This window comes from Alosa pseudoharengus, unplaced genomic scaffold, assembly GCF_046254945.1.
Source record: "Alosa pseudoharengus isolate Yale_2024_CS ecotype anadromous, Long Island Sound unplaced genomic scaffold, YU_APseudo_1.1 YU_APseudo_1.1_scf_24, whole genome shotgun sequence".
In the NCBI taxonomy this organism is placed as follows: Eukaryota; Metazoa; Chordata; class Actinopteri; order Clupeiformes; family Clupeidae; genus Alosa; species Alosa pseudoharengus.
The window spans coordinates 30551884-30575539 of NW_027468689.1; the positions used below are offsets into that span (position 1 = coordinate 30551884).

Here is a 23656-nt window from a genome sequence, read left to right on the forward strand (position 1 = left end):
TCATTTGTATAGTCAACTTTGACCCATGACGTATTAAAAGTTTGAGGTCAAATGTGTTTTTGTTCGTCTCGCGCATTGGAAGTAACGTTAGCCAGCCAGCTACTTTGAACAATAAATGGTCGTTTCTGTATTGGAAATAAAATGGACTGTCAACACAATAAATAAACCGATTGCCAGAATTTTGGAGACGTTTATCATAGGGTGATGGAGGAATTAGCCTCAGCCCTCTCGAAAGAAGGCTGGTAAGTAGCTGTTAGTGCATGTTCAGCTAAACTGCTTAGCTCCCTAGCTTGCAGCTAACAGTTAGCTGAGCTCGCTACCTACCATATGTCATACGAGACCAATTTGAGAGCATATGAGGTCACCCCTGCAGTTTTGAGGCAGAACCTTATTTAAAAATAAAATTTAAGAAATTATACCCTACACTACGGGTTTAGAGTATAGCTGCTAAATAACTAAACGGAGTCGTCTCTCTCTCTACTGTTCATGGTTTGTCAGCTAACGTTAGCTTGCTAGATTGTAACGTTAAGTTTTCTAAATGAATCTGCAAGCTTACGCCAGCTGAGTAGCTAGCTGGCTACATGCCTCTGTCAACATTGTCCTCGCTTAAACATCATCCCCAGATTCTTATGGCATGACTAATGTTGTTGGAGAAATCAACAACTGTGGCGGTCCCAGTGGATCTATAAGTAATGGCGCGCAATTGAAAATATTCTCTTATTCTGTCATATCATGTAAGCCACGTAGGAACGTTGGCTTGCTAACTCAAGTCCCCAACTGGTATAGCTAAACGCATTGTCTCTCAGAGGGACTTGTGCATTCATGATCGGTAGAATCAATTTCAACTAAACATACAAAAAATAAAAACATCTGGGGGTGTGCTGTTTTGACTAGCATGTTCCACTTCAAATGAGCTTTGCTGAGCTGGCGACGTCTGAGAGTGTGCTTTGAAAGTTGTTAGGGGGGGGGGGGGGGGGGGGGGGCATTGCTTCCCTCAACTAGGGTATGACGTTTATTTCAGTTTGTCTGCAGTCCCAGGGCTCCGAGTGTGATTGGAGTCGACTATTAAACAAGTTCACTTCTTTATTAGGCTGAACTCAAAGGGCTGGTCTGTCAAAGGCTAATATGAAGGCTTACAACGGCTTTAGAAGACATTTTGCTGGCTTATTTCTAGTTGGCTTAAGATCCTTAGTCACATTTCTTTACAAATAATATTAGTTATTAGAATATCTCAACAAATGTACAGGTGCAGTATGAAGTCTCATTGATTACTTTTGTTAACTTGTGTACTTTTGTTAACTTGTGTTTCAGTAATGTATAGAAAGCTGCTCGTTGTTTCCATTCCATGTAGGTACCTTTCTGATGAAGGTATAAAAGAATGTGAGGGATCCACAGACAAAGCCTCAGCGAGTGACATCATTCGCATTGCACTCAATGTAAGTAAGCACTGCATGTTATGTTTGTTATGACTAGTTTACTTGAACCAATAAGCAGGTCATTTGATCTTGCACCATATGCCCTCTGAGGAGAACAGACGCCTAGATAATATAGTTCATAGTGACAGAGTATTTTTTTCACTAGTGACAAAACTTCCGCTGACTATTATCAGCCACAAAGTGTTATTCTCGAGCCTGGCTGACACCAAACCGATTCTCAAATCTCAACTGACTATGAGAATAAGGGCCTGTCCCATTTCTCCCCCCTTAAAACTTCCACTTGGTTTTGATTGCCCTCAACATTAAAGCCCCCTCGACAAGGGAAGTGGAGGTGAAGATCTTTCCCTATAAATTGGGACACCACTAAATGCAAATTAGCGTAGCGAACGTGCTCACCTACGCCACGCGCAGCGCCGACGTGTCTACCGGTAGTAGCCTGCTACTATTTTCATTCAGGAACATGCCCATTCCAGCGGTCGTTGTTGTGTGGGCTGTGCTGGTTTATCTACGTCTAGTTAATCAACAAAGATATTCGTGTTCATGTGAACGCCAGAACACCCACCTTAAATATTGACGAAACTACCCAGATCAGATATATAACGTTATTTGATGGGCAGACTCTCTCAAAGCACTCAGCAGATGTCATGAACATCGTCAGATAGCTTCGTGAGATATTTTCTAACATTAGTGTTCAAAACTCAACAGTCCATCAGATGTCCATCCAGCTAACATATTCCAACATATTCCGAAATTTTAATATGCTTATTTGCGAAAATATATGAAAAATGTGGCCGGCTCGCTGAGCTCGCACGGTATCCAGGGTAATTTCATCTCCCACTTCGTTTTAAGCCTGCATCGGTCCTGGCTATGTTTTGAGGGTTGATTTTAAGGGCAAAATAGCACTTCCCCTTGCTCCCTATAGTAATGGGACACCCTAGCCCTACACGTGCACGCGCAAAAACGAGGGTTAGGGCAAAAATCTAGGGGTAGGGGAGGTATTGGGACGGGCCCTAAGTCTGGTGACCCTTCATTTACTTCTGATTTCCAACGGACATAACCAGCAGTGAGATTAGGGTTAAAATGGTACATTAAACTCTTACTGAAACTTCTCAGACGTAAAGCAAACACATCTTTGCAGTTGCAGTTATTTACTCAATTTCAAAGAAAGCAGATGCCCATGTTGTTTAACGCTGACACCATTAGCGCAGCTATTGGTTGTGTTGAACAGCTAACTTTATTTCTCTGTCTTACCCAATGCTGGATAAGCTGGGTTTTTGGTATGTTGGAAATCAGCTTCAGTTGGAAGGTCGCGAGATGGACCTGCAGGGCAAATGCACTAACTGGTTCATCTGCTTTCATAATGTAGTGGACTTCTGGTTGAGGCTTACAGACATCTGTGCATATGTGTCTGTGAGCGTGTGGGTTTGTTTGTTTATTTATTTATTATCGGTACTGTTGGACACACCGTGCTGCTCCTCTACATGTGAAGTTCCTAATGGAAAAATATAGTAATTTGAATTGAGTCTCTTGTTGATAACACACTGGATAATAAGGATAATAGTATGTCATAATAGAAAAAAACTCACAAAGCAAGAGATGTTGGAATGAACTTTGTGATTTTTGTTTTGCGTTGTATGTTTCTTCGAAAGCCATACATGTTTTTGGCAGAGATAAATTTCCACAATCAGGTTATGTCTGCCACTGATACTTCTCCCATCTCAGAGTGACCTGCGACCCATCGGAAAGAGCTTTCTGCCAACAGATGTCAACAGCGGAAGAGTAGAAAAGGTAAGAGAAGTGTGTGTGTGTGTGTGTGTGTGTGTGTGGTGTATGTGTAGTAGATTGTGTATGAAAAGAGGGAGGCAGGGACCACAGTCTCTTAACCCCTCTCTACTGCACTTACCCTTTATGCCCACTAGATGGTGGTAGTTGCTCATTCGAGAGGCCCTGCATCACCAGGCAGGTCTTTGTCCTTCTTAGCACAGAGTGTCACTGGATGCAGGATAATGGTTTCATTTGATTCTGTTTGTAATAACCTGCAGCTGCCCTCAGGCCAGGAAAGAAAAATTGTCAGGTTTATTTATATGAGGTGTGTGAGGGAATAATCAGAGAGGTGTCTGGATATTTTTAATTCTCCACTCTAATCAATTTGGATTTGATTTATATTAGGATGCTGACCAGAGGCATACCCAATTTGTTGTGAGTTGTCAGTGTTCTGATATTTCTATCAGTAGCAGATAAATGTAATTCATGAAGACGAAATAATTGTGTTTTGTGGACAGCAGTGGTAGAAAATGAGGTTTGCATGTTTATTTCCAGATTTGTTAGTACGTTGACAAAGCATTAGACTAGCTGTGATTTTCGCCGGTCAGACACAAGTAACTTGACAGCATGAGGGCATTCTCCATCTCTTAGTCTTGCTTCAAGTCTCCCTTACAAAACTTGGTCTGCTTTGTTTCTCCTCAGATTGAGGGACCATGTGTTCTCCAGGTCCAGAAGATCAGGAATGTGGCAGCCCCCAAAGATCACGAGGAATCCCAGGGTGCCCCCAGGATGCTTCGAGTCCAGATGACAGACGGACACATCAACTGCACAGGCATCGAGTTCAAACACCTGTCCAAGATCAGGTGCGGTCCTCTCCCATTCAAAATGCTCCATGTCTTAAACCATTTCGGTGTCATTTTGATTTTTGACTGCTTTTTTTGTATTTTATTTTCTGATTCATAGATAACATTTAATCATCAGGAGTGTAAGTATTAGGAACGTATTAGGGAATTGGTCAGTTCATTTGAAATCAAAACATGTTGTGGTTGTCCTGCATCAGAATGAAGGAAGAGTACCTTTCCCTGTTTTTTCTTGACTTGATTAAAACCCTAAGTAATTATGAAACATGTGAATATAAGTAAATGTAATTCATAGTGGCCTTTTAAAGATATTAATTGGCTAACGAGAACAACTTGTCTACCTCTACATTCCAAATTAAACCGTTGCAGTTGATGAGATGAAATATTTGAGGTGAAAACCACTTAGACTTAATTGCCTCAGGAAACAAAGACGGAGCTTGTGCAGACAGGCAGTTTGAGGCTTTTGAAAAAGTAAAAACATCAGATAGGAACTTGTTTGATATTTTAGTTTGATTATTGTATTTGATTTGCAGCACATACATGGTGATTGATATCAACTGATTGCACCTCTTTATAAGCCTAGTCATTTTCAATAGGGCTTTCATGGGGGAAGTTGCATTATGGTAGCTCTAGGATAGTAGGACTTCATTTTAAAGATGGGAAAAGTGAAAAGTCTTAGTTTAACTCAAAGCCATATAAAGGTAGAGTTTGCGACAATGGGTGTTCAAAATTCGTTAAGGTCACGTGGTTCATGTAAACTTCAAAAAGTTCCCGGAAGTGATTGACAATGGATTAGAATGCATTAGATAAGCTACTGTTCAATGAGAGACAGTGCCACAATTTTGGGTAATTGACAGCCAATAAATGCATTGATATATAATATTTATAACACAGTGTAATTATTGTGTAAACGGTGTAGTTATCCTACCATTACAACAATATTAAATTAAATTTCAGACCGTAGCCTGCTAAATATTGGAAGGTGAAATTTTTTTCTCCCTTTTACATATGTGTCACTTAATATTAATTTCTGTACAAAACCAAGACGGGAGATTCTTTAGAAAACACAATAGCACCCACCCCATAAGTGTAGCCTAGGCCTATCTAAATTATCGTTATAAAAAAAAATGACCTCCTACAGTGACTCGAAGAGCTGAACAGTGTTTTTGAGACTGCGTGTAGCCTACAAAAGCGCATGGAGCTCCAGTGACATTTTAATTTTGCAACGAGAAACTGTAACACAGCTAGTCTAACATCTAACATTAACTTGTTTGAGTTTTCTCCCCAACATTTTCTCTGGTAGTTCTTCACTGATCTGAGCTAATGAGCAAAAAGCCTTAAGTAGCTAGCGTCTCGGGAAAAAAAGTTTTCTAACATGTCTGCAGTGTAATGGTGGGCATGTTAAGTTAACCGTAGCATTACCTACACAGTAGCCTAACCCCATGGTAATGCGAGTGATCATAATAACATATAAAACGTGATATAGTCCTTGATAAATCAGATCGTCTTCAATTGACTTCCTGTCCTTACTCTCCTCATTTAATATCACACGTGTCCACAGTCCTCCTTCTCACAAGGCTGGTAAAGATCTTGATTTAATTCTGGTACGTAACTGTAATACAGACAACGTTTTGGTTAATCCATTACATGTATCGGATCATCACTTTATCAGATTCTCTGTGCGTCTCCTGGATAACCCAGCAGCTCCTCCTCCGATAATTTCGTTCCGGCGTAATCTCAGAAGCCTCTCAAGCGACCATTTTGCAACATTAGTAACATCTGCTTTACCTACTCCTAGCTCATTCTTGGCACTTGAGGTCAATGACGCTACAGAGACTCTCTGCTCTACACTGGCATCTTGTCTGAATGCAGCATGTCCTCTTTCCTCAAGACCTACTCGTTCTAAACCTCGCCATCCATGGCTGACGAACAGTATAGTCTCAGTACGAAAGGAACTTAGAGCTGCTGAGAGGAAATGGCGTAAATCCAGAGATGGAAATGATCTTAGTAACTACCAGTCTTTGCTGTCATCCTTTTCATCCACCACCACCATCAACTACTTCACTGTCAGCAGATGACTTTGCAACATTTTTCACTGAAAAAGTTGCTAAAACAAGTGCTCAGTTTGATGCTCCTATAAGGAGGGCTTTGCCTTGTGTTAGTATGACCGCATCATTTGACTCTTTCTCTCCTCTTGATGAGGAAGCAGTCTCTCAATTGCTTCAGCGATGTCGTCCAACAACATGCCCATTAGATCCTGTCCCGTCCACTCTTCTACAGTCTATCTCACCCGCTGTTCTACCAGCAGTCACACATGTATTTAATGCTTCACTCAGTTCTGGAATAGTTCCTTATTCTTTTAAACAAGCTAGGGTTACACCTCTGCTAAAGAAAAGTACACTTAATCCAACTGAGGTGAAGAACTACAGACCTGTCTCCCTTCTTCCTTTCTTGTCAAAGGTTTTGGAGAAAGTGGTCTTCAAGCAAGTTTGTGACTTTCTTCACCAGAATAATCTACTAGACCCTATGCAGTCTGGTTTCAAGAGTGGTCATTCTACTGAAACTGCTCTTCTGTCTGTGACTGAAGCATTTAGAGTAGCTAAGTCCTCTGCTCAGTCATCAGTATTAATTCTACTAGATTTATCTGCAGCCTTTGATACTGTTAACCATGACATTCTCCTATCTATACTATCTGAACTGGGAATTTCTGGAAAAGCTCTTGACTGGTTTGAATCTTACCTTAAAGGGCGTTCTTTCAACGTGTCTTGGCAGGGACAGGTATCTAAGTCTCATGACCTCACCACAGGTGTGCCTCAGGGATCAGTATTAGGACCCTTGCTTTTCTCTATTTACACCACTTCCTTAGGTGATACCATTCGCTCCCATGGATTTGACTATCACTGTTATGCAGACGACCCTCAACTTTACCTGTCTTTCCCACCTGATGACTCTAGTGTTTCCCACCGGATTTCTGCATGCCTTAAGGATATTTCAGCCTGGATGAAAGATCGGCACCTTCAGCTTAATCTCTCAAAAACAGAGTTTTTGGTGTTTCCAGCTAAAACAGCTATTCCCCAACAGATTAACATCCAACTTGACTCAACTTCACTGACCCCAACTAGATCGGCACGAAACTTGGGCGTTGTAATTGATGACCGACTTAACTTCTCTGAGCATATAGCTTCTATTGCAAAATCATGTCGGTTTATGCTTTACAATATTAGGAAGATCAGACCTTATCTGACACAAGATTCCACACAACTTCTTGTTCAGATCATGGTCATCTCTAAGCTGGACTATTGTAATTCACTATTAGCTGGCTTACCCGCTTGTGTAACAAGATCATTACAGCTGATTCAGAATGCTGGAGCACGCCTGGTCTTCAATCAGCCAAAGAGGACACATGTAACTCCTCTCCTAGTTACTCTCCATTGGCTCCCTATAGTAGCCAGAATTAAATTTAAATCTCTCACTTTGGCCTATAGGACACTAACTAGATCTGCTCCTAGTTATTTTAATTCAATAATCAAGCCTTACACCCCCAACCGCCCACTGCGGTCTTCTGGTGAGCGTATGTTGTGTCGACCAGTCATGAAAACTGGGTCTAATTCCAGACTCTTTTCTTCAGTGGTTCCATGTTGGTGGAATGAACTGCCCAGTGCTCTCCGTTCCTGTGGTAGTTTTGGGTCGTTTAAGAGGGGTCTAAAGACATTCCTATTCAACATATACTTAGTTGTTTAAGCGCTTATGTGTTATGGTTTATATAATGTTGTTTTATTTTAATTGGGCTGTTAATTAATTTGACATTATTGTTTATTATTGATATTCTCCTTAATGTAGTCTTAGCATGTCATTGTTTTTATATTATTGATTGAATTGACATTATTGTTTTATTATTGCCTTTCCCCTTTTTTACATTGCTTTTTTATTAGGCTATTGATTGAATTGATATTATTGTGTACTACAACTATTCTCCTTACTATATTTGACCTACATTTTAATCTGTTCCCTGTTCAATTTTAAATATTATTATGTTGTTTTGTATTTATGTGTCGCTTTGGACAAAGGCGTCTGCTAAAACCATAACCATAACCATAAATAACCAGGCTATGAACTCATAAACAACAGCATTTTGTCACCGTTTGTCATTTGTGCTCATCCTGTCAGAAAATATCAATTTGATCAGTGATCATGCATCATATCAGCACAAGCTGGGTTTAAAATTTTCTGGGGATGGGGTTTACACGATCCTTCACTGGGCTAGTGCCTGCTGTGTTAATATGACCGTGCTGATGCTAACAGCTGCAGCTCCCTCAAAGCATAGGTTATCATGCATATTAGGCTAGCTTTTGCCAATGAAAATGAATGCAACATAAAAAAAACAGTCCTGCTCCTAACTGAAGAAACGTTACCAACAATGTTAACAACAAACTCAGCTTCACTGCTGCAAACAAAGTTGGCTATATGCGAACCAGCTAGCCTTGTGATGATAAAATCTTTACCTTTTGTTTAGTCCACTGAAAGTTATCCACATATCAAACGATTAAATACACAGTTATGGAGGAATTGTTTTGGGGAAGCAGTTGCACTATATCCCACTTTTGCTGCCTTTAAACCACTTAAATCCATAGCCTAGATGAGCATTGCGCATACGTTACAACTTGACTTAATGGTAAAGCTAAATGCCCAAGAAACGTCACGTCATAAGTACTGAACGCAAAAACTTAATGACAGCTTGTTCGTGGTGTAGATTAGTGCTGCCTAATTGAAATGGGATGGGCAAGGGTTATCTTATATTCGGCTATTACGTGTGGCCCGTTTATTGGGCTTTTAGCCTCTTTTATTTTATTTGATGAGGAACTGATAACTTTTTACATTTCAAAATATATTTCAAATGAAACAATTTGCAAAAGTTAAAAAATATATGTTGTTAGTAAATATATTGACATATAAACTAAAATATATTTTCAAAAAATATATTTTAACTGAAATATATATTTTTTTAAATATATATATGTATATATATTTACATATATTTAACTAAAATATATTTATTGGGCCAATTTCGAATATTTGCATATATTCCAAAAATATATTTCAAATATATTTCAAAATATTCTGAAAATATATTTCAAATATATTTCTTTTGTGTATGGGAAAAACTGAGCAGCAGAAAAGCTGTCATAGTCGATACATAAATCGTTTATTATTATAATTAGGCTATTGATGGCCTACTATTACTTTACTACTATTACTGTCATTACTGTTATTATTAGAGTGCATGAAAATGCAATCTACTGTTATCCGATTTCTTCTTCTTATTCTTCTTCTTCTAACGCTTTTTCTGCGTTTAATGCGGCTTCAACCGTTTAATGTAGAAACTTCATTCAAACTGTGTTACGTAGGTCTTACTTAGGACAGGTGGGGAATGTGTTTTTCATATTTGTAACTTTTATACTTTTTGAACTATTAATTAAAAACTATTAAAATTTTCCCCATAGACTTAACACTGGCGATTATGGCATCACAATAGGGCTCTTAGAATCCTATGCCAAGTGTTCCGGCCAGAGCCATATGGTTCCGGCCACCTCCAGCAACTGTCTGTCTCAGGCTTTAAGCATACAATCTGGCTCTCTTAAGACTACAGATCCTGTTCAACTGTTTCCTCTGCCCACAACTGTTTCAAAATAAAAGTCTCCACTACAATAATTCCCTATTAAATAATTTAACCATTTAAACTATCCAACTATTTAACTGTTCAACTATTCCAACTGTCAGTTATCATCAACTATGCCTCTAGCCTACTATATTAAACCACCACCTACCTAGCAACCAATTTAGCAACCATTGAAATTAAGCATCTATGTCAGTTTCCATAGCAACCAAGATGATTATACAAGCAAACCACTGTAGTAACTCCTTTATTTCTGATAGTAGCCACCATGGACACCCTAGCAACAACCTAGCAACGACTTTAAGTACCCTAGCAACAGCCTAGCAACCACATTCCATTAAAACCTAGCAACCAACATCATTAACCTAGCAACCAGCATAGCAACCACCATAACTACTCTAGCAACTTTGACTCCCGTCAACTGTTTCCTCTGCCCAAAGCTGTTTCAAAATAAAAGTCCTCACTACAATAATTCCCTATGAAATATTTGAACCATTTAAACTATCCAACTATTTAACTGTTCAGCCAATCCAACTGTCATCATCAGCTATGACTCCCGCCAATTGTGTCCTCTGCCCACAACTGTTTGGCAGCCTGGGCTTTTCAGTCAACTAGTGTGATCAACTCCCAATCTACATTCAACTTTTAAACTGTCTACTTTTAAACTATCAACTTTTATTAAGCTGTGCAACCACCATGTCTGTCCTAGCGTCATTTTCATGCACTTGTAATTCCCTGGAATTACATTCTCTAGTTATTATTATTATTTGGATGAGGCAATAATGTAAATCTGAGTCTGAAATGTTGGCTACAAACAGTCTATACTGCTGTAACTGCACTGCTGCTATTATTAATTGTTAACTTCCGGGAACTATTTGAGGCTTCCATTAGCTGCCATTGTTGGAAAAAAATGGAAGCGTCAATGGAGTTGTCGCAACTCTACCTTTATATGGCTCTGGTTTAACTTAAGCTAATTTAAAAAAAAAAGCAACATCAGTTTGCTAATTTAACAGCATGGGCAAGACCTTAACATTAATGAATAATGGTCCTATGCAATATGATAGCCATAGTTCTAGCACAAGAACTTTGCTTGTTGATAGACTTGTTGTCTGCGATTTAAATTAAGGTCCATGGTGTACAGTAGCTGTTCAGCTACCATTGTGATCTTTTCTTGATATTCCTATTGTATCGCACTCTTTCTTTTGTCATAGTTCTTTGTGGTGCTTCAGTTGCAGTCTTGATTTTGTCAGGGCACTTCAGTTTTGTCCGCTGTTGCACTGTCTCTGCCATTCTGTTTGAAGTGCAAAAGCTGTTTTCAACAGCTGATACCGACTTGCTGTCTAAAAGCAATACTATTTCACTGAGAGCAATTGCAGGTGCACTTCCTCAAGTGCAAGACAAACAAAAGAGCAGTAGGGGTAAAAACTGGAGATTTAAAAGGAAGGTGTGACCTTGACGCTGAGTGGAATGGCCTGCAATGCACAGAGCTGGTAAAACCAAACGAAAGCATGCTGCAATTCATTCACAAAGAATTTTAAGGCTAAAAGTAGCTCCTAAGTGGCGAATTTAGGAGCAACTCTTAAAAATAATGGGCGTGTCACTCCTAACTTTAGGACTCCTAATTTTTTTCGCTAAAAGTAATTCACGAAGCATTTTAGACCTAAAAGTAGCACCTAAGTCTGGGACAGCTTAAAAGAAGTCGAGAGGACTCCTAACTCACTAAGACCTATTCACAAACAGCTTTTTGTGGCATTTCACTTTGCGATGTTTTGAAATGGGTATGCGGCAACAGGAGCTTGCGAGGGAACAATTTTGCATTGTAGGCATAAAAGGGATGCTATAACGCCACCAACAACAACCAAAACTACTCATTGTCAACATGTAAATTAAATGTAACGTTTCATTGTGAATCAAATTAAAATGTTTTCCTCTTTGCAAACGTAGGCATATGGTGACAGATTAATTTAATAATGTTGCAAAGATAGCCTAGCCTACTGCATCAATCCGTAGGCCTATGTTTCATTAGGCTACTAGGCTATTTGTTTTGCCTTACTCTTTATTCATTTAGGCTAGGCCTTTTTATTCAGTTATTCATCATCTTCCGTCCTTCGCACTACTTGTGTAGCGCACGCATTCTCAAACCCGTCACCTGTCACTCATCATCGTAAGGGAGGTGTTTGGAATCATTCCCGCGTTACAATCATCAGCCAATCAAGGTGGTCACTTCAGTCAAGCTCGTGCATGAGTAATGACGTCATCCATAGCAACGAAGACTCACTCTTAGTTTAGGAATTGTCATTTTTCCTTACTAAGAGTAGGTCTGAAAGGCTTTGTGAATAACTTTTAAGAGAAAACTCCTAAAAATCTTTTAGTGCGATTTAGGAGTACTCCTAGTGGTAAGATAAAAGGCTTTGTGAATACGCCCCCAGGAGTGAAAGCAAAGAAGGATCATCTAAAACACACTAGTGCAGCATGCGTCTCCACGGCTTGAGGAGAAGGATTGCTATTCCCTAGTAGGCTATCTCAAATAGGAGAATAAAGTAATCTTTGCTCACACACTATTAGTAACTGTAGTGAAAATGACTGAATTTAGAAAAGTAACGTGTTACACTACTTGTTACTGACAAAAGTAATGTGATTACAGAAACGCGTTACTTTGTAACGCGTTACACCCAACTCTGCTTATCACTTACCGACACATGTGCATTGTGCACACATACACACACACACACACACACACACTCACACACAGTCCCCTTCCCTCGTCTGCCCTTCCTCTGGCCCCCAGAGTCCGCCCGACCTCATTGGTTGAGCGCCACCAGTCTTAATTACATCTCCAGTCATCGCGCGGTGGAGCCCAGCCAGCCTCTACAGGTGGAGGAGTCGGTTGGCATGACTGCGGCTCGCCGCTGAAGAACAGGCGTCTCTTTATCCTCACATAGTCTCCGGCTTTTTTGCTCTCTCTGCTCTCTCCCTCCACTCGTGCTCTCCTCAGATCCTGCGCACAACGCTAACTACTGTTGATGTCCACAAGTCATTAGGAGAGACGAGTGACTCACTACAAAGAGAGAGGGTGTTTGTGTATGAGAGAGAGAGAGAGTGTCAGAGTTGTGTCTCAGTAGGAGGTCTAGTAAGCAGGGGGTCTTTGAAAGTCATATGTCTGCACTGCAGCTGTGTGTGTGTGTGTGCATCAGGACTTCAAGCTCTCATATCCTGTGTATTTATCTCAGCAGGATACTGTAACACTGCGGACTTGGTGCGGGGGTAGAGTACGGGGTTAAATCTCTAATTGCTGTTTTGGCTATCATGCATGACAGGGCTGACCATTCCCCTCCTCTTCCACCTCCTCCATAAGTCCTTAGGCTTCTGTAATCAAGGGCCAATAACCAGGACAGTCGTGTCTGTGTGTGCGTTTGCGTGCCTGCCTGCTTGCCTGTCTGGTCGTGAGGGAGAATACACAGGGATGTATCAAGGAGAGTGAGCGGGTTAGTGCAGGATGTGTATGAAGGGGTACGTAAGAGGTTCACGACGTGATGGAGAGAAAAGGGGGGGATGAAGGCAAGGCAAAGGGGTATTTTTAGCTGTCTCATCCTTTGCAGAGATGCGTGAAGTTATACAATTTTTGGTCGATGAGGAACAGAAGCTCTTTGAGGTCTGAGCAATTTGCCAGTCCGTTTTTAAGAAAATTTCATCCATCTATGGTCACACACACACACACGCACACACACACACACACACACACACCACACATACTAGCTTATTGAACCATATCGAAAGTAAATGGAGTTCTCACTCTTTCCCTAATCAGAGTCAAAATGGCTTCTCTCGGGCTCGTAGCTCACTCCAGTCCAGTCCCTCCTAAATCTGTGGCTGATAGATGGGCAAGAGAGAGCCTGACCGGACAGCACAAAGGAAGGACTATATATGGTCTCTTAGAACCTTTACACAAGAAACCCATTCAAAATACAGGTCTGTTTTTGGTTGAGGTTGACGTTTCCATATGATCTTTTCACAGATGTAATGGTTTTGTTTCAGTGCTGGTGATTCTGGTTCTCAAATAGCAATATAAAATGTTCACTTGAATTGTTTCAAAAATGCCTGATGAGATGGTTCAGAATTGTTTGTTTTTTTTCAGTTCCATTAATAAAGCATTGGTCAGAGCTTGTGTTCTTTTTTTGGTTTCTAGTTTGAACACGCCACCAGGGACCAAAGTGAAGTTGCTGGGTTCACTGTCTGTGAAGAACGGCTTCTTGCTGCTGGATGACTCCAAGGTGTCTGTGCTGGGAGGAGAGGTCGAGCACATGATTGAGAAGTGGGAACTGCAGAGGGTAAGAAGAGTCACCTCACATTGTCTCATTGATCATCAAAGGTCTGTTAAAACATGTTTATTAAAACAGCATTCACTTAGTCATGACCTTTCGACCTTCATAGAGCCTGGCTAAACACAATCGGAGTCATATTGGAGCTGAGGGTGGACCACCTCCTTTTGTGCCCTTCGGACAGGTAAGGTTGTGGAGTACTCTTGTGGTTTGCTATCTTGGGTCCATGGACTTAAAATGGCACTAAGAGAAAGGTGAATGAATAGATGGATTTATTGGGTTTATTTGCGCTTTTGGTAGAAGTGTGTGCGTAAGGAGGAAGTGGACAGTCGTGAGCTGGACCAGAGAAAGACACTGAAGACAACTGAAGTTGCAAAAGGAGCAGACGAGAACGACGAGTTCGAGAAGCAAAGGATTGCGGCTATCGCAGAGATTGCAAAGAGCAAAGAGGTGAACACGCTGAATAAAGTGAACATAATTGCTGATTATAGATATGGTATAGACCAGAGGTTCCCAAACTGTGAGGCGCGCCTCCCCTGGGGGGCGCCAAATAATTTGAGGGGAGGCGCGGAAGGTTGATTCAAAAAGAAGGAAAAACTTTTATTTCATGTTAGAACTATCTGTTTTTTTTTTTTTTTCAATGATTATGTAATTGTCAAAATTATAAAATGGAATTAAATCATAAAAGAGATGTATACTAAATATTTGGGATAGTGGAAAGTATTATTCATCCCTATCCTGAGTGAGAATGTATTGTGCCAAACTTCATAACGTAATTTAGCAACAGTGCCGCCAGCCGAGCTAGCTGCAAGTTACCAGTGAACGGTAACTTGCAGCTTGGAGCTTGAGTCTTAGAGCACGCAGCCTTACAACACTGTTTACAGCTCTTCGAGTCACGGTAAAATGTAATTTTTGGTACATAGCTAATTTTGATAAACTTATGGTGTGGGTGCATGCGTTTCTTTAGGAATCCACCGCCTTGGTTTGTATAGAAATGAATATTAAGTGACAGATACATGTAAGAGCATGTGTGGATGTGAAGAAATTGACAATAAAGCAGACTTATATAATATGATAACTCATTGCATTGCATAGCATAGTATAGCACCAATTTAAGTGGCTTAACTGAAGTGAATATCATTATTTGAAAATATGGGGGGGGGGGGGGTTGCGGAGGTGTCATAGGGGAGGCCCACATTGATGGAGTTTGGGAACCCATGACCATCACTCTGTTGATCCTAATCACAACCTAGCAAGCAGTTTAACAAATGGAACTGCAAACGCAGTACTTACACCCAAGATGTAAAATGTTGTGTCACCACCAAAGCTATTTGTTTACAGCTATTTGCACTAATTATAATAATATGGAGGGCACATATAATACATACATTACATTTAAAGCCTGTTCATTATTCCCACCACATCCAGTGCTGCAGGCTGTTACGGTTTGTTATAATTATGATGGAGGTTTTCCTATATGTACCTTGTAGCGCTGTTGGCTGTAGACAGTCAGCCCCCCTCCACATGGTGTGTGACCTTTGACCTCTTCTCTGCCTGTCCCCATTCCACAGACGCGCACTTTTGGTGGAGGCGGCAATGCGGGGACCAACCTGACCAACCCCAGCTCAACCTATAGGAACAGGGACAGGGACAACTACCAGAGGAGGCGAGAGGAGCGTGAGAGGAGCTCCACAGAGAGTAGGCCGGAGGGGATGTACAGAGATCTGGTGAGCATGGAAACCTTGCAGGCATCTTGCTCCGTTTTCAGGGAAGAGGACGGGCACCACGCCAACTGATGCTAACTGGCGGAACATTCTGGTCCTCACCAGTGCATATCCCATCCGACGCGAAAAGCCCACCCCATCTCCTGTCATAAATATTGAGGCTTGTGTTTTGGGTTAAAAGGTCGGGGGTTAAGTCAGTGAATGGTGGGATTTGGAACATAAGAGCTTGGGAATAATAACCAAAGCTCTGTAAGCACTTACGTAGCTGAGAAATTTGTGTCAACCCCCACTATCTTGCACACACACACACACACACACACACACACACACACACACACACACACACACACACACACACACACACACACACACACACACACACACACACACACACACACACACAGGAGTTCCCCAGCTCAATCCAGTCATCTCACAATTGCTCAATCCATTTTGACATATATCCACCTTTTCAGACTGGTATCTCTGACACACACACACATCCATACATCTATTAAAGACTGTGTGTGTGTGTTGTCAGGTTGACGAGCGAGCCCTGAGGGACATCATGGAGATGGGCTTCAATAAGGAGGCCGCCCGGCAGGCCTTGTTGGACAACAACAACCACCTGGAGGTGGCGCTGAACTCCTTGCTGACTGGTGCCACCCAACACAAAGCTCCCCCGCCAGAGCACAGCCGACCCCCACCCAGAGGTATCAGCTCGCAAACTAGACCCAACACAAATTCACCTATGATAGTAAACAATGACTGGGAGAAACAATATTAAAATTGAGAATAGAAGCCTGAATCTTAAACCTGTACCTTTTTAATGTAGTCAATTTTATGTAATTTTATTATGGGGGTCTAGTAAGGTTGCAAACTTCTTGGAAATTTCTAAAAACTACATTTAAATATCCTTAAATATGTAGAATTGGAAAATCATTGTTATCAACTCACCAGAATCTATTTTTCATAAGACCCAGTGAAAATCTTCAGTGATCTGACACTGATCCATGTCTGTCTCAGGGAAAGGCCGGGGGCGGGGTAGGTCCAGAACAGATGAGGATGAGGAGGGCGGAGGAAGGCCCTCAGGACCGAGTACACTTTTCGACTTCCTGGAGTCCAAGATGGGAGCATTCTCCATTGATGGTGAGTGTACTACAACAGTTCTCTGCTATGGCCATGCCTTGGCCTGTCACGACCATAATCCTTTGTATTTACAGAAGTTGCCTCACTAACACTGGTGAGTCTAAAAGCCACAATACTGTCGACCTAACCTGACAGTTTTTCTCAAGCTTCCCTATAAATGCTGTAATTGACTACATTATTCTTGACAAAGCTTTGCAGTAGGCAGCCGTTGTACAATGTTCTTTCATTGATTCTCATTTCTTGGGAGTTAACAAACCGTATCTTCTAAGTAATGGAAACACGGCGTGACCAGGCAAGCTGGTCGACTGAGGCCACATCAAAACAGTGTAATTGCAGGTGGTGACAAGACCATAACAACAACTCAAGTCATTACTTCTGCTGGCATAATGAGAGGCCCAGTTAACTTGCATGTTGTGATTCAATTAAGAGTTTACTTGGCCAAGGAAAACAATTGATTGATGATGGAGAAGCTTTCTTACGTGTACGTGTGGGTGAATGTCGATTTTCAGAGTGCGTGAGAGGGGGAGAGACAGGGAAATATTGTGGGCAATTATGGAAAGAACATCAAAACACCTTCCCCTGGCTTAGTGCAAGCAGCGGGGGATAGATTGGTCGTGAAAATTAGATGTGGCATGGAATGAAATAAATAATGGAAAAAAAACCCCCATCTGTCTCTGAGCAGCCTTCCCTGTGCCACACCGCCTGCTCAAATGAGGAGGGATGCAGCCGACGTGGTCTCGAGTCAGACAGATGGTGGGTCTTAAATGGAGGAGTTGTAGAGTTTGAGTAGGGGGGAAACATTTGTCCTATTAGACAGCTTTTTTCTAAATCCCTGACATCAGGTTATGCTGATGGACTTGTGGCTATGTCGAATGTGGAACTGGCTTAAATAAGCAGTGGTTTGTTTGATGGTAACTCTTCCAGTCCACACACCTGATGTTTTCTTTCCCCATCTGGAATTTTTGTGTGATAATATCTGAAGACTTGTATACTCTGCCTCCGGCAGGATGGAGAATTTGGTTGGTGTTTGTCAAAATCCTTGAAGGCATTTTTTCAAAATTAAAATAAAAGGATTTTTTTAATTCTTGAAGGCTAATAAGAATCCCTGGCTGAAGACAGGGAGGGGCAAGATGACCCTGTTCCTCCAACCCTTTCCCAGCAGTAACACTAATACTGTAGTTCTCCACAGGCAGTTAGTGATGGGCAAATGAAGCTTTGGTGAACCACTAAACCACAGCAGTGTGAAGCTAGCAACACTAATGAAAAAATCCAATATGGCTGCCACATGTAGATTTTTCAACATAAAAGTCCTTACCCAAACCTGTATATGTAACAAAAAATATTGGTTTGCTAAGGACTTTTATGTTGAAAAATGTATGTGTAGCGGCCATCTTTTTGCTTTTCAGATCGGCTATAACCGCACTATGCAAGTTTGCCAGATCGGGTAGCGGATCTGTATTTCGATGGAATGAGACATAAGAAACTACAAATTAGACTTGCTTCGCAATACATTTACATTTAATAAAATCAACAAATAGCGTGCGTGTGACAGAGGAAAAGTTTTTTGGTGTTGCTTTAATGGCTGTACCATTCTGTGAAGTCAATTTGTTTAGGCAATTTGACGACAATCACAAGCTTGTTGTTATAGCTTATGACTACCTGTGATGTAGGACTAAGCCGTGTCATCCATTCATGTGCTGATACAAATTAATTGCTGTACAGTGACCGCTTATCTGTTTGAATACAGGGGTACAGTATATCTAAAAATAATAGTTATGAAATGTTTGACTGAAAAATAAGATTGAATATTGATTCATTGTGATTTTCAATGTTGACTTGACATCAGGTGCCCTGTTACAGCTTCCACAGGTTCAAATCCAAGTAGAAATGTCACTTCCAAGTTGGTTCTTTTCCTCTCTCAAGTTTATAGATGTGGGGTACATGGTATGCTGACATGAGGGGCTACCATGGTTTGACGTTCTTGAATGAACTTCAGCAAAAATGTGCACACCTGCTCGCTCGCTGGTTCTGGCGTCTAGCTCATCCATCCTGCTTCCAATCCAGATGTGTCGCACAGGTTAAAAAAGACAGTGGTGCACAACCTTTTGACAATGCTCTGTGACGCGACAGTGGGATCGACGTCACTTTGACGTCACACTGGCACACACAGTGACCATTGCATTAAGTATCCTGGGCCCTTAATCCTGTTGTTGACCAAAATGCTGTCCAAGGGCACATTATGATGGCTAACCCATGAAAACAAACATCTTGACCTTGAGCATAATGGATGAGTGTTTTGCAGGCAGGTGTCAATGGTCAGGAATATTTTTTGGCCCCTACAGCAGTAAAATGCAGCACATATTTAATCTTTAGGAAAAATCATCTTAATATTGGGTAAACCTGTGTTGCCTAAAACCACAGCGTGAAAGTGCTGGAATGTGTGTCTTTACTCCTCTAATTTGGCCTGTTAATTGATTACTTTCTCAGACACGAAGAGCCAGAGACAGCCCCTGGAGAGGCACCAGTCGGAGCACCCCCACAGGATGAGCTTCCCCAGCTCTGATGGCTTCCACAGGGAAGCCCCCCATTTCCGGAACCCTTCGCGTAATGAGGGGAGAGGCCAGAGGAACGACCGACCCCCACGCTTCCTGAGGGACACTGACTTCCCCAAACCTGGCGCCGACGCCTTCACCCCACCGCCCCCCTCCTCTGCCCCCCCCCAGTCCCAGAAGGGAGGGGGGTCAGAGAGTGGCGGGAGGGGAGGGCAAGACCGCCGGCAGGATGACCGGCGCGAGGGAAGGAGCAATGGCACGTCAAATTCTCTGCCCACGTCGGTCTCCACTCCCTCATTCTCCTCGTTCCCAACGTCCTCCAATCAGCGGTCAAGGGAACATCACCATGGCGCGACTAGAGGCCTCCAGCAGGATGTCAGGGATCACCATCAGGGACCCCGCGACAACACGCACTCCGGCGGCCATCAGCAAGGGTCACGGGACCATGGCAGCGGGCAGCGTGGCCAGCAGCAGGGTCCGGATTCTCAGAACCAGAGAAAAGGGCTGCTAAACGGGCCTGGACCCAAACCCTTTGAGTCGACGGACCCAGGATTGGGCCCAGCAGCATCAGCAGACCCCAGAGGGCGGTCAGAGCCCAACAACCGAAGGAAGGGAAACCGGACTGACCGGCCTGGCTCGGTCCACTACGACCGCAGTTTGGAAGGCGGAGGAAATCTGAACTCTGGCCCCTCGTTGACGGAGGAGCGGGGTGGGGACAGACCACCAGGGGGAGGAAGGGTGGGTGGAGACACACACCTTCAAAATGGTGACTCGGATCACAGGCGAACAGGTCCTATCAAGCAGCAGCAGCAGCAGCAGCAACAGCAACAGCAGCAGCAACAACCCCAGAAGAACACCACATTTCACAACTCACAGCATTACTCCAAAAAGAGGACCGGATCAATCAAGAATCCCAGAGGGTCAGAGCCAGGTCACCCCCCAGACATAGGGGGCCACGGTGCCTGGAGACCGGGAGACCAGTGCCTGGCACTTTACTGGGAGGACAACAAGGCAAGAACAGTGCAACACACAACACTACAAGATCACAGAGCCAATAGTGATTCATGCCTCACTATGCTTAATGATTAATATCCATTAAAACTTGCATTCTGTATCGATATGTTTTTTTATTATTCACCAGTTGGCACCTGGAGGTGCAACCTTAGCAGAAACATACAATCTTAGCAGAAACAGTGTGGCATCCTTAGATCTCATGTGTGTGTTTGTGTTCTGTTGGCCATGTAGTTCTACAGGGCGCGTGTCGATGCCGTGCATCCCTCTGGCTCCACCGCTGTGGTGGTATTCAGCGACTACGGCAACTGTGAGGAGGTACTCCTCAGCAACATCAAGCCTGTGCACATGGATATGTGGGTAAGCAAAGCTCTCCTCTCACACACCAGCACACACACACACACACACACACACACACACACACACACACACACTCACACACATATTTACACACACACATATTTACACACACATATATATACACACACACACACACACATACTTTGGCAACAGTGTAGTTCTTGGAAGTCCAACATGATTTATTTGCCCTCGCCAATATGCCTGACATGGAATTAAGAGTTCCTATATAAGGTAATGTTGTTACTATGTGCCAGCATGAATCCCTCCCTTCAAGATTATCCAGCCCTGGAGGTGTTTTTCTGCAGGTTTTATCATTCAGGGTCAACTCAGGTATTCCCAGAGAGACCTGCTACACTCTTCTCATAGTTGCTCCAGTTCAGAGAGGCAGGGCTCTTCCTGTATGATGTCACAGCAGTGACCACCCCACCCCCATTCCTTCTTTGTGATAGGACGAAGAGGACGTTTACTTTGAGAATTCGGTGGAGTATCGGCGAGGGGGAGACGGTCAGCCGAGGCGCACGCGGCCCACACAGCAGTATTACCAACCGCCCCGCGCCCGGGACTGAGCAGCTACACACACAAACACATCACACACGCACCTGCGCAGGTAAACACGGACGCAGACACATCTGTGCAAATAAACACACTCGGGGCCAGCATACTAGCATTACCGCCTGCATGGTGCCAGACATGACCCACCCACAATTACAGCTTAACAAATACAACAACACACACCTGCTTAAGTAAAGACATACACATACAGTCACCCGCATACTCTTTGATCAGCTCAAGCACACTGATAAGTCATTCATGCGCATGCACGTGCACGAACCCCCCCCCCCCCCCCCCCACACACACACACATACACACACCCCAAACATTTGTAGCAAAAATGCAAACTCGAAAACTACTCCTTGTCACACCTGATCTGGTAAGTGCATACATGCTGTAGCCAAGCTGCTTGTAGTGGGGAATCCGGATGAAACCCACAAACCCGCGCTTGTGCTTGAGCACCAGAGCAACAGAAGCACTAACCACCGTAGTCAAACATGGCTGACCAGACACCTGCCCTCACCTGCCTCACACACAGGGTTTATGGCATATAGGCTGAAGCTGCACCTGTGATCTGCACTGTAGCCAAACAAACAATCACACCTGCTGAGGCAAAGTAGTCTCTGGTCAACACACTGGCAGGTGTGTACACACACACACACACACACACACACACACACACACACCCCACACATACACCCCATACACACACACAGACATGAATTAAAATCCTTGACACTGTGCACAGTTGTCAGTGGTTGTACCTTTTTTGGCCTGATAACTCTCATTATCAGAGAGAATAATGTGCAATCTACTCGCTGCTCACAATCCTCACAGATCAGAACTTCGGTATTCATTTGTGCCTTGTCAGCGCGGCCATATGTGCGGTCCCAACGGGCCTCCGGTTCCTGATTGTGAAAGAGAATCGACTGTGTGGACTTGCCTTCGTCTCCTCTCTCTGCAGCCAGGCCTATTAGTACGGAGTCTGTATTCATTAGCATCAACATAGGGCCTTCCTAATTAGACTCTTATGAGCAGCAGGGGTCTGGCAATTACATCACTCAGAGGGGAGGGCCACTGCACTGCATTAGGCTTCTTTAATTAGGGTCAGGAGCAGAGCGGGGTGTCATGTCGAGAGAGGACGAGCGTGGGTGTGTGGGGGGGGGTCGCAGGGCAGGCGTAAGTCACATTGTGGAACAGTCTGGGAAGATTCAGTTCTGGACTGAGAAGGTCAGAAATCTGCTTCACGCAGACTGACCCAAAGACCCAGACAGTAGCAGCGGATGACGCTCAGGGCTGGAATAACGCAGAAATAACTGAGCTAACCTCAGCTAACCACACGTCTGTTCTCTCCCTACAGAAAACAAACAGGAACTGACAGCCGAGGAAAGATCATCTGATGGGCCCTGGAGGCGATAACTAGACATCTCCACCATTTTTCCCCCCTTCCTCCACTTTTCTGGTATGAAGTATCTAGTGTGAAAAGGGAAGAACCATTCAAGGGCTTGCAACACAAGTTGCAATAAATGAAGTTTAAAACAAAAAAAATCCAATAATTTATGATGCAAGCAAAAGGTCTTACTGTATGTAGTGAAGATTTGTAAAATACTTGATTATGATAATTAATAAAAACTCACTCTTTGCGTCATGTTTTGTTTCATTCCACCTAAATGAATCTAAAGTAGTAGGTTAACTGTTTAGACCTGGGTCAAAAGCTTCAGTTATTGTTCTGAGCCAACTGCCTCACGTTGGACTAAATCACAATTCTTCTATGCAATATCTGCCAAGTCACTTTCTTTAATATTAACAGATTAAAATTGCTGTCCAAAACAGTGTGCAATACAGTACAACTGCCTCTTACAGAAAGTTCCTCTCTATTCTGGCTTCCAAAGAATCAAGCACTCATGTTAATGATCTGGTCTTATAGCTCCTGCTGAATCCTTCATGCATGTCCTCTATTATCAGATCATCATGGCCATTCTGCTGTCCCACTGCTACGCGTTCCCAGTCCTGCTCCCGTTCCACACTCAAATTCATTCAGAATGGCCAGTGAAGCGCACGCGGTAAGCCGATCGCATCCGCTCGAAACGGATAGCGTTAAGGGAGCGATATCATTTCACAGATTACAAAAACACATTATAGTTGGCCGCTGGAGCGCAGCCTTGCACACGTTGCGATTCATGCACAGAGCCAAGAGCTTTTATCTGTGGCTAAAAAAAAAAAATCAGCAAAAAGCTTGTTTGTTGTCCAAATGATGG

General features: G+C 42.8%; 1 protein-coding gene across 2 annotated transcripts; it reads left to right on the forward strand.

Annotated features, from left to right (window-relative positions):
* The first annotated feature begins 57 nt into the window (after positions 1-57).
* On the forward strand, positions 58-23044 carry tdrd3 (tudor domain containing 3). 2 transcript variants are annotated; one of them, XM_076303723.1, is made up of 14 exons: positions 58-242; positions 1352-1436; positions 3159-3224; positions 3903-4063; positions 13921-14062; positions 14166-14237; positions 14354-14503; positions 15625-15780; positions 16316-16487; positions 16801-16923; positions 19411-20486; positions 20721-20846; positions 21296-21453; positions 22759-23044. In XM_076303723.1, exons 1-13 carry the CDS (start codon positions 205-207, stop codon positions 21410-21412), a joined length of 2484 nt encoding a protein of 827 aa, XP_076159838.1. In that variant the 5' UTR covers positions 58-204; the 3' UTR covers positions 21413-21453; positions 22759-23044. The 2 variants fall into 2 exon arrangements, with proteins under 2 accessions (XP_076159838.1, XP_076159839.1); XM_076303724.1 differs by lacking the exon at positions 21296-21453.
* Positions 23045-23656: the final 612 nt, after the last annotated feature.

Excerpts from the sequence above, each read along its gene's own strand:
- tdrd3 (XM_076303723.1), top strand. The coding sequence starts at position 205 with ATGGAGGAATTAGCCTCAGCCCTCTCGAAAGAAGGCTG. Across the intron at positions 243-1,351 it reads GCCCTCTCGAAAGAAGGCTG|GTACCTTTCTGATGAAGGTA; the intron begins GTAAGTAGCTGT and ends CATTCCATGTAG. Across the intron at positions 16,488-16,800 it reads CAGCCGACCCCCACCCAGAG|GGAAAGGCCGGGGGCGGGGT; the intron begins GTATCAGCTCGC and ends TGTCTGTCTCAG.